Raw genomic sequence first — 13848 nt, 5'->3', positions numbered from 1 at the left:
ACTTCAAAGTATTTCTAGGCATATGTCCTGTGCCACTCAATGTCCAGTCAAAATGGGATTCAAAAGCCAGATATTGCCTTGTGCTGAGCAGTTCCCAGTGCAGGAGAGACCAGGACCATCAGAAAGCCAGTTATGTATGTTCCTTGATTCTCAAGATGCCCAGGCCTCAGCCCAAGTTAGAACAGCTTGGGGGCTTATGTGATTTATGACAGCTTGCCCTGGTTCCCAAGGTGCCATACACCTCTTGTGACTTGGTGTAGCAGAGCTGCCTTCTGCCCTGCCATCTCCCTGTTCCTTCCTGCCTGTGAAATGCCCTCTGTCTCCTACCACATGTCCCTTATGCCAGGATGGTTGATGCTGATGTCAAGGTGTCAGAGCTGATCTGCCAACTTTACGTTATCCCATACATCTCCCAAATTGCCCATCTTTCCCTTCCTACATTTCCACCCATACAACTGCACTGACAGCAGCAGAGAGATAACTGGTGTATGCCAGTGTGAGGGTAGAATCGGGTCCAAGTATTCATGTGTTTTCTTACCATAGCATCTGAATAGCAGAAATCAGGTTGCTATAAACATTTTTGATAGTGCTGTATTACTAATTAAAGGCAGACCTTTCTGTGAGGAGCTGCTATCCGGTTTACAAAAGCCCAGCTGAGCCTGAGTTATTAATGTCTGTTGTGATTGGTCTGCTGGTATGTCCAAATTCCCTCCCCTTGCCTGGGTTAGGGATCTATGACTGTTTTGTGTTTATCTCTACCTGAGGCACAAGATCTCCATAAATAAGGGGCAAGTAAGAAGATGCTTGCACTTCCTAGTGCTGCACAGCATGAACAGAATTTAGAATTACCTCCCTGCCATAGTCCATGTAGTTGGTATACTCCCCTTTATATAATTGGTCTGATATCATCGCTGTGGTACTGCTCTGATAATGTGAAACCAATAGACTAGCTGCTGTGTGCCTGAGGTGATGATCTATACTCCTCTTTGTCATGCTTTTTGTTAAGTTAAAAAGATCCACATCGAAGCAGTCTTACCCCTATTTAGCTTGTGGTCTTTATGGAATTGTCCTTGCGGAGTTCTTTCATTCACCATGGAGAGTGATACATTTGATAAATATTAAAAAATGCTGATTGTATTTTTCTACCCTACTAGCTATCTTTAGACTTTAGTGATCAGGTATAGATGAAGCTGGTAGTTCATTGTGCAAGATGAAGGAAATGCTTTAAAAAACACTAAACCATAAATACTGAGAAGTAAACTGAATTTTTAAGAAGTATTTCATTTTTAAGAATTTTAAATATTTTCTGGCAGTATGGCCAAGGAACTGTTTGTGTACAATATGGCATCCAAGTTGACAGCATTTAGATGGGAATGGTCTAACATGTAGCATTATAGGGTTTAAAAAATATAATTACCACTTCATCCCTGCAATGCTGAGAATCTAAAAATAAATGGCTTTTCATTTTGAGAAGTGAAACAAGGTGGTGAGCTATTGAAGTAGCTTCTCTGACTGTGTTGCATTTTAAATGTAATTTCTCATGACTAAATCTGTCATTGTGAGTTACTTCAAAAGTTGACGTAAATGATCAAGTACCTAGGAGCAACTTAGTAACAACTATAGCATACCACTTATGTAAGCATTCTCTGAGTTTCACGTCACCTACTCTGTCCAACAGAGGAAGATATACTCCTCACTGAACCCAGTCTCCAGTATTAATTTTAAATCACCTAGACTAAAGCCAAGTGTGGGAACAACATTTGCATCTTTCCCTGTAACAGGTATCCATGCTAATGGTTTTCAGTAATGTCCATTAATTCTTTTAGGATTCTATATCACTCTAAAATGAATGGAGATTGTGATGTTACTTGCTATTTTAGATGGAATGCGTTCTACAATGCATTATTTGAGTAATTATAGCATTATAATTATTTTATTCGTAGTATTGTGGTAGGCCCTAAGAACTGGGACTCCATTGTGGTAGGTGCTATACAAACATAGGGCAAATACATCCATACAGCAAATGTATTTTGTGGTCTTATTGTTGGCCCTTTAGAGGCCTCATGATGCTATCCCACTGAGGCAAAGCACATTAAAGGGAAACTGCAGAGTTCTATAAAAAGAAGGTGAGTGCATAGTGAGCAGTCAGACAAGAAGGTGCCATCTTGAAAATCTCACAAGGCAAATTTAGGCCTAAAACAATTCAGGTCTCATTGGAAACCACTAGAACTCAGACAACTTCAAAGCTATTTACAAGGAAAGATTAAATTGGAAAATGTAATTGTCAAACATCTTTTTTTAAACGGGCTATATGTTAAAATAAAATTTAAAATATCTGCTTATCTGAATTTTTCTCATGCCCATATGTCTCATGAGGCCTGGCTGCTTCCTTGGGACTGCAGTGGCATCAGTGGCATCCTGTAGTGAGGGCTGCAGCTTAACCCTTTCCTTCTCTGCTGAAGAGGGACGTAGAGCTGGTTTAGACACTGCTAGGATGTCTGCATCCTTGTACACCATAGAGTTCCTTTATGAGGTGGGGGGTCACTCTAAGTGAGTTGGTGGCAAGACTGTGGGCTGGCTGGGCTATACATGTTATAGGAGAGGAGCTCCTGTGCTCCATTACTCTCCAACCCTCACCTCGTGAAGAGCTTTTGCAGAGTCAGGGCTGCAAGAATGGCTGCTGAAGATTTTTTTCCTTCCCGTCCCTATGCTAAGCCTACTACTTGGGTTTTGTGGAAGAGACAGGAATTGATCCTGAGAAGATGAGAGTCCTATATACTGAATGGAGATACTGAAAAGATGAAAATAGGTATGACCTTATAGAATTAGCATCCCCTTTTCAGCTATGTGCTTGTGACCTTCTGGTAGAAAAGAGAGGGAAATGGTTTATATAGGCCAAAGAAAGAACACCAAAAATCAAATTGATTCCAGAGATGGCCCAAATCCCGACTGTGAAGTCTAACTCGCTTTCAGCTATTTTGTTTTTCCAATTTAAATCTACCACAGCACATTGGAATTTTTGGTTCTGTTTTTGCCACTTTCAGTTGCAACCAAAATCTCACGAAAGAGTTGGTGGAGATTTCATAAGCACTCCAATTCCATGGTGGTACACAAGGCATAAACACATAGGGAAAAAAAGTAATCCTCCAGGGTTCCCCCATTAGAGTAAATTCCTGTTTTAGCCTGTCTGTACCAGGCAAGAAAGGACTATAAAAGAGCAATGTGATTACTGATGAAATAAACCAAATGCAATTTTAGTGTGATACTATAGGATTTTAAACCATCACATCATCAGTCCTACCAACCCTCTTTGAGAAGATTGGTATACCACTGGAGGAAAATACAGAAGCAATAAGATGTTAAAAAGATGAAATCCCCAAAGTATAGATTACTTCACTGGAAAATGTAGGTAGGTAGATCATGTCTCCAAAGTGACTGAAAATCATTATGAAAGTCAAGTATTAAATCAGGTTGCAAAGGACAATATGCAAGGCTCTCGTATCCTGCATAGCCTTACTTAGGGGAGTAGTCCTTAGTCATGCAAATAAACCCATTAACTTCAGTGAGATACTCATGTGAATCAGGCCAACTAGCATGAATATAGATTTGCAGCACGGAGTGCAAATTGCATTAATTACTGAGTCTAATCAAGATGGACTAAAACCTAATAGCAGACCATTATCAGTACTCCTCGCGTCTGATGTCAGAAGTTAAGTAACAGGATATTTCACTAGCAGCATTATCAGTAGGTGAATAATAAGCATATGAGTTTGTTAAACTTGAGTATTGAACTTATGCTTACATTAAGTAACATATATTTGAGGGACATAAAGTCTCATATAAAAATCCTGTAGCTAAAGTGTTAATGTATCTGAGATCTTTTCAAGCAAACATTACCATCTTAAACAAGAATGGCCATTCTCTCCTGGGTTATTTAAAACTATACTGTTATACAGAAAGTTTACTGCTTCTAGATTCTGCCATTCAATGATATGTAAAGACTGGAACTGTAAATGGGGAAAAGAAAAGTATGAAATACTTAATGGCTTTGCTACTCTAGAAAACCTGCTAAAAGAAGATGGCGGGGGGTAACTAAGAATAATTGGACTCAATGGGGGGCACTCCGATTAAGGCTCAGACCCTACACTAGTGTATTGTGTGGTGTGCGACTCGCACCGTGCAGAGCTTTATTGAGATCAATAACCTAAAAGTACCTACTTTATCAAAATAGCAACCAGTTTTTAATCTGGTACAATTTAGACAAACGTATACCTGAAAACCCTGGCTCAAAGTAGAAATCGATAAACCATACAGAAGAACATCAAAGAAACCAGCAAAAATAAAATTAATCCAATTATTTCACCTGCTTGACCTTTATGGGCAGAAATGTATACTTTTTATATAGAACATACTATATTGTATAGGATGTTCTTTACAGGCATCAAATGCTCACAGTTGTATGTAAGAGGAAAACCTTTGTAATCATTGACTGGCAAGACAAAATTCTTGTGGAGATTTCTTTGTAGATTACATGTTTGTTTAGAGTTAAAAGCAAATTAGATATTAAAATTCTTCTTGGTATATCTACAACTAAGACTCTCTAAAAGTTTGTAGTGGACAGGAGCATGCCATTACAAGACTTAATAGGTTACAACCTAGTTAAAAGCATCATCTATACATGAATCAAGGAACCAAAGCTAAAACAATTGTTCCTGATTCACCATATTGACTGTTACTCCACTTTTGTGCTGACTGGAATAAAACTGGGATAACACAGTAGTGTATCAGGCCCACAATCAAGAGACTATCAGTACAATTCATTAGAAAAGGTTCTGAGAATAAGATGTAGAGACTGAAACTGATCAAATCAAATGGTACATTTTGTAGAAGCCATAAATAGTCACCATGGAATGTGAAATGCAATCAGTTTTTTGATTGGTTACATTGGTAAGACTACAAAGATTCCATTTGCACCTAGATAATACAGTAATGAGGGCTTGAAAAATGCCTAGGACAGACAGACAAGATGATTTACTGTGGTGTTTAGGTATAATAAATAATACTGGGATTCTGATTCTCATTTACACAATATCCCCCTTACAATCTCTCTTATATTTTCTGTCAGTTGTACATCCACTTATGCAAAATGAGAATAGGCCCTAAAAGTGTGGGTCCTTTATAAAAAATATTTAGGGCCAAATTCAGTGATGACTTAAAGTTGTTGAGTATCTTAGAAACTGGGCAAAATCTGGTTCCAGAAAAATTGGATGTACATGGCAAAGTAACATGACTTCTATCTATTTGGCATTTAGTGAGTGTGCAGAACAAACAGGAGTTGATATTGTAGCAGAAACAACTAAAAGGAGGGTGTAGGATAAATGGCACTCAGATGCTGCAGTGATGAGGCTGTATAATTACCTAGATCAGTAATAAACTATCTACTATATGTAAAAAACAAAGACCAAGTCCATGCCGCTGGTAGGTCCTTTTTACTGATGTGAAGGAGAGTTTCCTGTTCTGAAGAGTTTACTGTCAAAGGAATGATAAGGGATGCAACACCATGCTACTTTTCTTTTCAGCTTCTCTCCCACTCTTTCTCTGTCTCTGCTGTTTGACAAACTTACGCTTAGGAAATACTGTGCTCTCTGAAAATGTTCTGCGGTAACCCTAGTTAAGTGTTGGCTTTTTTTTAATAGAAACTTCTGCTCTTTGATGTAAAAATAGCTAATTACAGGTCTTTGAGAAGAATGATGACACATTATTTTTCTACCTGTGGCTTATTCATGGGAACTTGCTGTTACAATCAAAAGATCCCTTGTACCAAAAAATTCAAAATTTTGGTACAAGGGTAAAGCCTTCTGTCATGTGTGAAGGCTTTACCTCTGTAATAGATGGTTTGGGGCAGAGGAATACATTGAAAAATACTAAGGCATGTGTAAAATAATATTAAACCACATACCTCCTTAGTGTAAATCAATTGATTTTTATTTGGATTTAGACCAGGGATTAATCTGGACCAAAAGTTTTAATACTCCTGAAAGAGAATAAAATTACAGTAACATGCTGTATAGAGAATTACTGTGCCTTCTATAGTAAATTATAGTTTAAAAAGATAATACACCTACTCTCAGATCTTCTGGTACAGCAGAGCTCCACACAATGCAGCTGGGAGGACACCATAGTTCTGTGCCACCAAGGGAGAGGTAGGAGATTCTTTAGTGAGATGAAAAATATTCCAGCATTGAGGGGAAATAAGGTAATTGTTCCCATCAAGTACATTTCCTGTTATTAAAATCCAAACCTACTTAGTCTCTGTATAGAATAGCGCTGCCACAGCAAGGTACTAGTATATGCCACACTTTAAGAACATGAGCAATCCCCTGGTTTCAGTGGCCCTACTATGTGCTTAAAGTTCAGCATGTTCTTAAGTTCCTGGCTGAATGGGGGTCTTTTCCCCTGAATTTGGATTTTAGGAAATTTTCTGGACATGAGCATTTGAGGAAATACTTTTTCAGGTTTTGTAAGCCAAGCATCCCTTGGAATTTTCTGGTCTGGTGCTGATCCTGCGCTACTAAATTTATACTTGGCCATGTGTGGGGAGGGGGAAGACAGAGGCATCCACAACCAACCAACCAACCAGTTAAAAATGTCGATGACATCTCATATCTGAGTTCTTGCTGCTGCTCTGCAGGCTGTTGGCTTATCTGGTAGTTACACACGTCCCTTTGATATAATCCTTGGGCCAGTAAAGAGCTGCCTTAGTAGGGAGCGTATTTGAAAAGAAAAGTGTTTATTTAGCTCTTCTAAGATACTAGAACAAACACTGCAGATTTCCTTTAAATGTGTTTCACCTCCCTGGATCACTCTGAAGTCCCAGCTGTGTTCTATAGAATTGTACTTATGAGCAGGGAAGTCACAGTCCATCTAGGTATTGGCTTTCAGAGAAGAACTGATTTCAGAAAACATTAAACCTTGAACTGACTAATTAAAAACAATCTCGGGCAGGGGGTGGAGGAGGTAAAGAATACAGATCGTCCTCTCCTCATATCAGCTGCTAAAACCTGGTTGAGTCTGCTGCAGAGATCTGAAGTTATGTTAATTTTGCTTTTATTAAGAAAACCATCATATCAGATTTTTTTTATGTGCATTTCAGTCCTCCCCAGATTATATCACCTGATTCCAGATGGAGAAATTACGAGTATTAAGATCCATCGTACTAATCCCAAAGAAAGTCTTGCCATTAGAGTTGTGGGAGGTAGCGAGACGCCTTTGGGTCACATCATTATACAACATATCTATCGAGATGGAGTGATTGCCAGAGATGGAAGATTACTGCCAGGAGACATGATACTAAAGGTATGGTACTTGGAAATGCCAGGTAAAGGGTTATCATCTTAACAAAGAACAAGTCAATGTAAATACATAATGCAAGACAGGGAGGTAAGACTTACCTGTTGGTATATATGGAAGCATAATGCAAGACAAGATGTGTGATAAAACTGCAGACCCAACTGCTTAATATGGTTCCTTCTGTCTAGGCCTGTATTAAGTGCTGTCATGTCAAGACACGCTTTCCCAAACTGTGGCCTCAGTGAATAAGGATGGATGAACTGTGTTGCACAAATAAGAACTGATCATAACCATTGCTCAAAACCTGAACCAAACCGATTTTGAAGATTACTGATGGGTTTGCTCCTTTTCCCCGATGTTTCAGGTCAGGCCCCTCAGCTTTTGGGCCTGAGGTGGAAGGACCAAAATGCAATACAAGAAAGTACTCCTGTGCCATTTCTGACCCAGCCAGAATCAGGAAGTACTGTTCAACCTGTTCTATTGACATTTTGAGCCCCACTCTGGATGGAAGGGGCTTAAATTCTCCATTGTTCTGCTCCTTGTTTACTGAATGACTCTATTGCAAAGGGTGTGAAATACACCATTCTGGCTTGATATTTTTCTCAGCTGATAAACTTTAATAGAATTCCACCAGTAGAGAATTTGGCCCTGAAATGCCTGAGGGCCCAGACTAGTGGGTGGGTCGTGCCTTCAGTTCCCAGCAATACTGAGAGATTTCAGCACCTGGCAGGATGAGTCCCTAGTTCTGTCGGTGCTATTTGGTAAGCAGCTCCATCTGTAAACTTGAATAATTAGGTGACATTGGCTGTCAGCTGCTACTTCCACTCCTGTTTCCACAGAAATGGATGACAGGTGGGCAAAAAAAGAGGCCACCTACTCGGAAATAATCCGGTTTGTATATTTCATCTATGGCTTCAGAACAAAGGCTGCAAGTATCATTCCTCACATTGTGCCTGTGAGCTCAGAGGCCTCAGTGGCTAGTGAAATCAATGGCATTTCAGCTCTTAGAAGAGAAGAGTAATAGCACCTAGCAAAGACACTACCTTCTTCCATGGCCTAGAGGTGTGGTGTTGGTGGAGGCCCTGTATATTTATGCTACAGGAGTCCCACAAATCTAGAACTTCTGACAGCCATGCTAGTGCCTCCTTTTGCTATGTTGGGGCATGAAAAGCCAATAGTTAAGCTAATTTAACCCCCCCTAGACAGTGCTAGAACAATGGAAGAATTCTTCTGTCAACCTAGCTGTTGCCTTCGGTGACAGGAGAACCCCTCCTGCTGCTATAGTGAGTGTCTAGACTGAAGCACAATGGTAATGCAGTTGCAGCTGTGCTGCTGGAATGGTTTAAGTGTAGACATAGCCAAAGTCTATTTTTGTTTTGTTCTGGTCCCCAGCTCAGAGTAGTAGATTCGTCGCATCGATAACAGGTTAGCAGAGTCTGTATAAGTGGCCATGGAATTGGTTTACAAAGCCAAACCAAGCTGAGTTGTATTTGCCTTGGTTGGGATCTTTTTTGTTGCAGTACAGAAACATTTTGAACTACAGGCAGTCCCCGACTTACGTCGGATCCGCACTTACGAACGGGGCTTTCTCGCCCCGGAGCTCGCAGGCAGCGATCCGCCACCTCGACCTCCAGGGCGAGAAAAGCTGCTCCTGGTGTCCCTGGTCTGCTGGAGACCGTCCCCAGCAGACCAGAGACACCAGGAGCAAAGCCGTAGCAGCGGCGGGTTCCCGCGCTTCTGAGGCTTTGCTCGGGCAAAGCCTCAGAGGCGCGGGACCGCGCCGCGGCTGCGGCTTCGCTCCCAGTGTCTATGGTCTGCTGGGGACCGTCTCTAGCAGACCAGGGACACCGGGAGCAAAGCCGCAGGCACGGCACCCCGCTGCCGCTGCGGCTTTGCTCCCCGTGTCCCTGGTCTGCTGGGGGGGGGGGGCACAGCTAGTGTGGCCCCCCCCCCAGCAGACCAGGCTTTTGTTGTGGACCCTGGGGCAGAGCAGCTGGGGCGCTGCCGGTTGGTCCTGCAGCGCCGCTCTGGGCACTACTGGACCAACCCGGCAGCACCCCAGCTGCTCTGCCCCAGGCGTCCTGATTCAGCCGCTGCTGGTCAGTTTCAGCAGCGGCTGAATCAGGACGCCTGGGGCAGAGCAACTGGGGTGCTGCTGGGTTGGTCCAGTAGTGCTGAGAAGCGGTGCTACTGGAGCAACCCAGCAGCACCCCAGCTGCTCTGCCCCAGGCGTCCCCAAGTCAGCCGCTGCTGAAACTGACCAGCGCTGACTACAGGAAGCCCGAGGCAGAGTTGCTCTGCCCCAGGCTTCCTGGAATCCGCACTGATCAGTTTCAGCAGCAGCTGACTTGGGGACGCTTGGGGTTCTTAAGTTGAATCTGTATGTAAGTCAGAACTGGCGGTCAGTTTCAGCAGCGGCTGAATCTGGACGCCAGTTCTGACTTACATACAGATTCAACTTAAGAACAAACCTACAGTCCCTATCTTGTACGTAACCCGGGGACTGTCTGTATTTAAATGGCTTGGCTATTATAATGTAAAATACATAGAGGTTGTTGTCTAGTTTGGTTTTTTCCTCCAACAATTTAAAAACCTGCAAATATTTTTTTCATTTAGCAAGGGTAAAGTTCAATAGCCATTCAGTTTTACAAAACAAAAATTACACAGTTGAATTAAAGTTCTTTGTCTGAAGTCATTTGAAAGAAATATGAATGATTCTACCTAGGAAAAATAGGGAACTATGAAAGATTAATTCCTTGGCTGATGTAAATCAGCATTGTTTTAAGCTGAGATTCTGGACCACAGCGAACTAAAACTACTCAGGACTTTCTCCTCCCCATTTTAATTAGAAGTTTTTTTTTGTGAGGTAGGAAATTGGGGATACAGACTGTCTACTGTCTAACCACAATGGTAATGAAGTAATGAACAAGGACACTGCAGAAAAGGAGTGGGAGTAGGAGGAAGGGTAGCTGGGAAGATGGTTTGAAATCTGAAACCAGTGAAATAAATACACAAAAGGATCTTGGGGCTTGAGGGGGAGGGGCAATAATAAACTGAAAAATAACAGTTATGTCTGGAGACAATTAGAGAGAAGGGGGGAAAGACAGTAAGTGTCTGTATGCTGTGTCCTCTCCTTGGGGGAAGCATACTTAATAATAAAAGCTTGGCTCTTGTGTGACACCATTTCAAATACTGCACGTCAGTTAACATGGAAACATCTGTATAAATAGATCAGCTGTCTACAGTGCCAGTTCAGATTATCTGCTTCTTTACGTTGCTGATTTATGGTTCTCTTTTCCAGGTGAATGGCATGGACATCAATAATGTTCCTCACAACTATGCCCTGTCAGTTCTGAAGCAGCCGTGTCAGGTACTCCGACTGACTGTACTCAGAGAGCAGAGGTACCGATCCCGAAACAACGGACTTTCTCCTGATGCTCACTACAGCAGGGATGACAGTTTTCACGTGGTTCTAAACAAAGGTAGCCCAGATGAGTATCTGGGAATAAAACTGGTCCGCAAGGCAGATGAACCTGGGGTATTTATTTTCAACTTGCTGGAAGGAGGTGTGGCTGCCCGCGGTGGACAGCTTCAAGAAAATGACCGAGTGTTAGCTATTAATGGGCATGATCTTCGGTACGGCAGTCCAGAAAATGCAGCCCAGCTGATACAGGTTTGTCATGATGACTTGACCCCCATTTCTGAACTCCATTAACTAGAATGAAAAAGCCCAATTTCTCCATCCAATGCTATGACACTCTGAGCCATATCAAGTTATAGGGTAACTCCATGGGCCAGATTCTGCTGTCACTTAAACCTGTGCAACCCCACTGCCTTTAGGAAGGGTACATGGGTGAAAATGAAAGCAGAATTTTGCTCACATTGGTGAAGAACTCCATGAAAATAGCAGACATCATCCATGTATACAAGATTATTCAAGAGACCTAGTTATATTTTAAACTAGATTTAATCTCTTTGCGTATTCTGCATGTCAGCAATAGGATTGTTAACTCGTTGGATGCCAGACATGCTGATGTGCTCAGTACTACAACTCTTTGGACAGATAAGGGGCGATGGAAGCACTTAAGGGAAGATTTGTTTAGATTAGATCAATTGTTTACATACCGACTAAGAATTAAAAGAGGCATCTATCCAAGGAACTAGGCGCCCCATCAAAATTACCAAACCAAATAGACTTTCAGTTGCCTAAACTCATCTCCCCACTACCAACCTGATTTCTTTCCAAATCCTCTAGACCTTCCACACAGCCATTTGGATTGGTCTTTCTTTGAGACCCAGTCCTTTCCTTTTTCTTTTTGCAGTGTTACCAGCAAAACAACCGAGAGCGATTTACTGTTAAATCTTGCATTTATGATAGAAGCTTCAGAGGGGTAGCCGAGTTAGTCTGTAACAGGAAAAACTTAACAAACAACGAATAGTCTAGTAGCACTTTAAAGACTAACACCACATGTAGATGGTATCATGAGCTTTTCCTCCTTCCTTCCATTTTTTTCCTTCTTTAACCCCCCTCCACTCCCGGCCTTATTTATTATTGGATCTGAACTTCCAACACTCTGGTCATCGTTTATGATAGAGTCGCTGTGCTTATTCTGTGTGATGTGGTATAGCATATATGTAAATGGAAGCATTTTACATGTAGAAAGACAAAGACAACAGATCAGGCCAGATTCTCCCCTTTTTCCTTTGCATAAGCCTACTGACTTCAGTAAGGTAACATGGGCTTGGCTGAGAAAAGACTTCAGCTCTGCATATTGTGCATATTATTTTTAACAGGCTTATTTTTAGCATAGATTTATGGGGTCCAGTGATCAGTGTGTATTGAAAATCTCTAGCCGAGCTGGAAAATGTTCATTTACTCAGCTGTTTCTCACTGGATTCCATAGTCAGCCTTCTCTAAGTAGAGTACATTCTAGCTGGGGAATGAGATTCTACACCATCTTGCCTACTGTGAGTTGTTGGAATCCTGACTGAGTCATGCTCTGGTTTTCCTTGTGTAACTCACTAATACAAAAGGGGGGGGGGAGTGCTCTCTGGAGAAAGCAACGAATGAAATGGAACCCTCATGAAAATGTGGTGGTGTTGGAACATTTCTTTATGCTTAAAAAACAAAGCAACAATGCTTCATACGCAGAAAACACACACTGCATTTTGGAAAGAGATGGAAAAAATTACTAATGAGACCATTCATGCTAACGTTTAAAAACACAACTAAAGTGCCTACTAGTGCCACGGAATGGGTGTTATTTATATAAATACTTGAAACGTACAGCAGCCTCTGGAGATTTAAGCAACATGCCTATCAAAGACTTTGACTCATGTTTCCAAACAGGCCAGGATTACATTGCATTGATGTGAGCTCCATGAATCATGGTTGCCTAACACTGAATTCCCAGACTGTGTGTCCTTTTTGTCATGTTTTTCATAAATCTCCTTGCTTGTTTCCACATTATTTCAGAGGAGAACGATTATAGAGGCCACAAATGTTTTGCATCTGCTTTTTACACAGCACAATACTTCATCTGCTTTCTCAACCATGCTCCACCTGCCAAGACTCAAATGTAGGACATTTGTTAGATAAGGAACCAAAAAAAAAAAAATAGCACAGGAAGTTCAAAATATGGGATTAATTTTAAAATATAAATAACCTTAATTAACATTTGTAAAGAATTATATATCACAAGTGATGGGTGGTGATGATTATCCTTTTATTATCTTGTCCTATATCTTTACTTTCCTGACTCATTGCACTGAATAAAACTGAGAGAAAATCAGGTTTCTGTAGAGCCTGATTAGATTTGGCTCCTAAATGATGGATAATTGAGAGAGATCTGACTCATCAGCCCTAGCAGTTAGATATTAGCACATATTAAGTACTTGTTAATCAGTAGATTGGGTGTCTGGCTGTTATAAACTCATCAGTCACAAAAGCTGGAATGGAGAAAACAAGAAGGAAGTAATTAGGGATGTGCATGAATTACAGAACTTGGATTTAGGACTTTGCACATTTTCCCCAACACCCTATGATCAGGATGGATCATCTAGAGGCCTGCAGAAGGAGGATGTGGAGGTGGGAAGAGTAATTGCTCAAGGGCGTGGCAATACAAAAGGGCCCTGAGCTCCTAGCTGCTGCCACTACTGTAACAACTGTGGCAGCTGGAACCCCGGACCCTTTAAATTGCTGCCAGGGCACCCAATGTAGCCTCATCTCAACTGAGGCATCTAGGGGTGGAATATAAAAATAATAAGTTTGACTATTGCAGAGCAGTGCAGTGTAATTAGAGCAGCCCTTTGGCTCCTCTAGTGCAGTGCAGGAGGGAATACACTGTGCAAAGCAGGCCCAGAACGAGGCTAGTGTAACAGTGTTAAGACACCTTGATCCCTGTGTGTGTGTGTGTGTGTGTGTGTGTGTGCGCGCACATGTGCGTGCAGACATGCACCTTGGTTTGTCATTAGAAAGGATCTGACCGTAGTAGTTTC

The 13848-nt window shown here is 41.6% G+C and overlaps 1 protein-coding gene across 4 annotated transcripts in view; it reads left to right on the top strand.

The window, feature by feature from the left end:
• LNX1 (ligand of numb-protein X 1) overlaps window positions 1-13848 on the top strand; it is a 108803-nt gene that overhangs the window by 68079 nt on the left and 26876 nt on the right. For all 4 annotated transcript variants that reach the window (XM_075930416.2, XM_006113478.3, XM_075930415.2 and 1 more), the window contains 2 exons: window positions 7154-7356; window positions 10652-11023. In XM_075930416.2, coding sequence (XP_075786531.2) covers window positions 7154-7356; window positions 10652-11023 — 575 coding nt within the window. The remainder of the gene's footprint in view (window positions 1-7153; window positions 7357-10651; window positions 11024-13848) is intronic.

Source organism: Pelodiscus sinensis, chromosome 4, assembly GCF_052426305.1.
Source record: "Pelodiscus sinensis isolate ZL-2025 chromosome 4, ASM5242630v1, whole genome shotgun sequence".
NCBI classification, from domain to species: Eukaryota; Metazoa; Chordata; order Testudines; family Trionychidae; genus Pelodiscus; species Pelodiscus sinensis.
The sequence above is the reverse complement of the archived record's forward strand: the minus strand, read 5'-3'. Positions and strand labels throughout refer to the sequence as shown.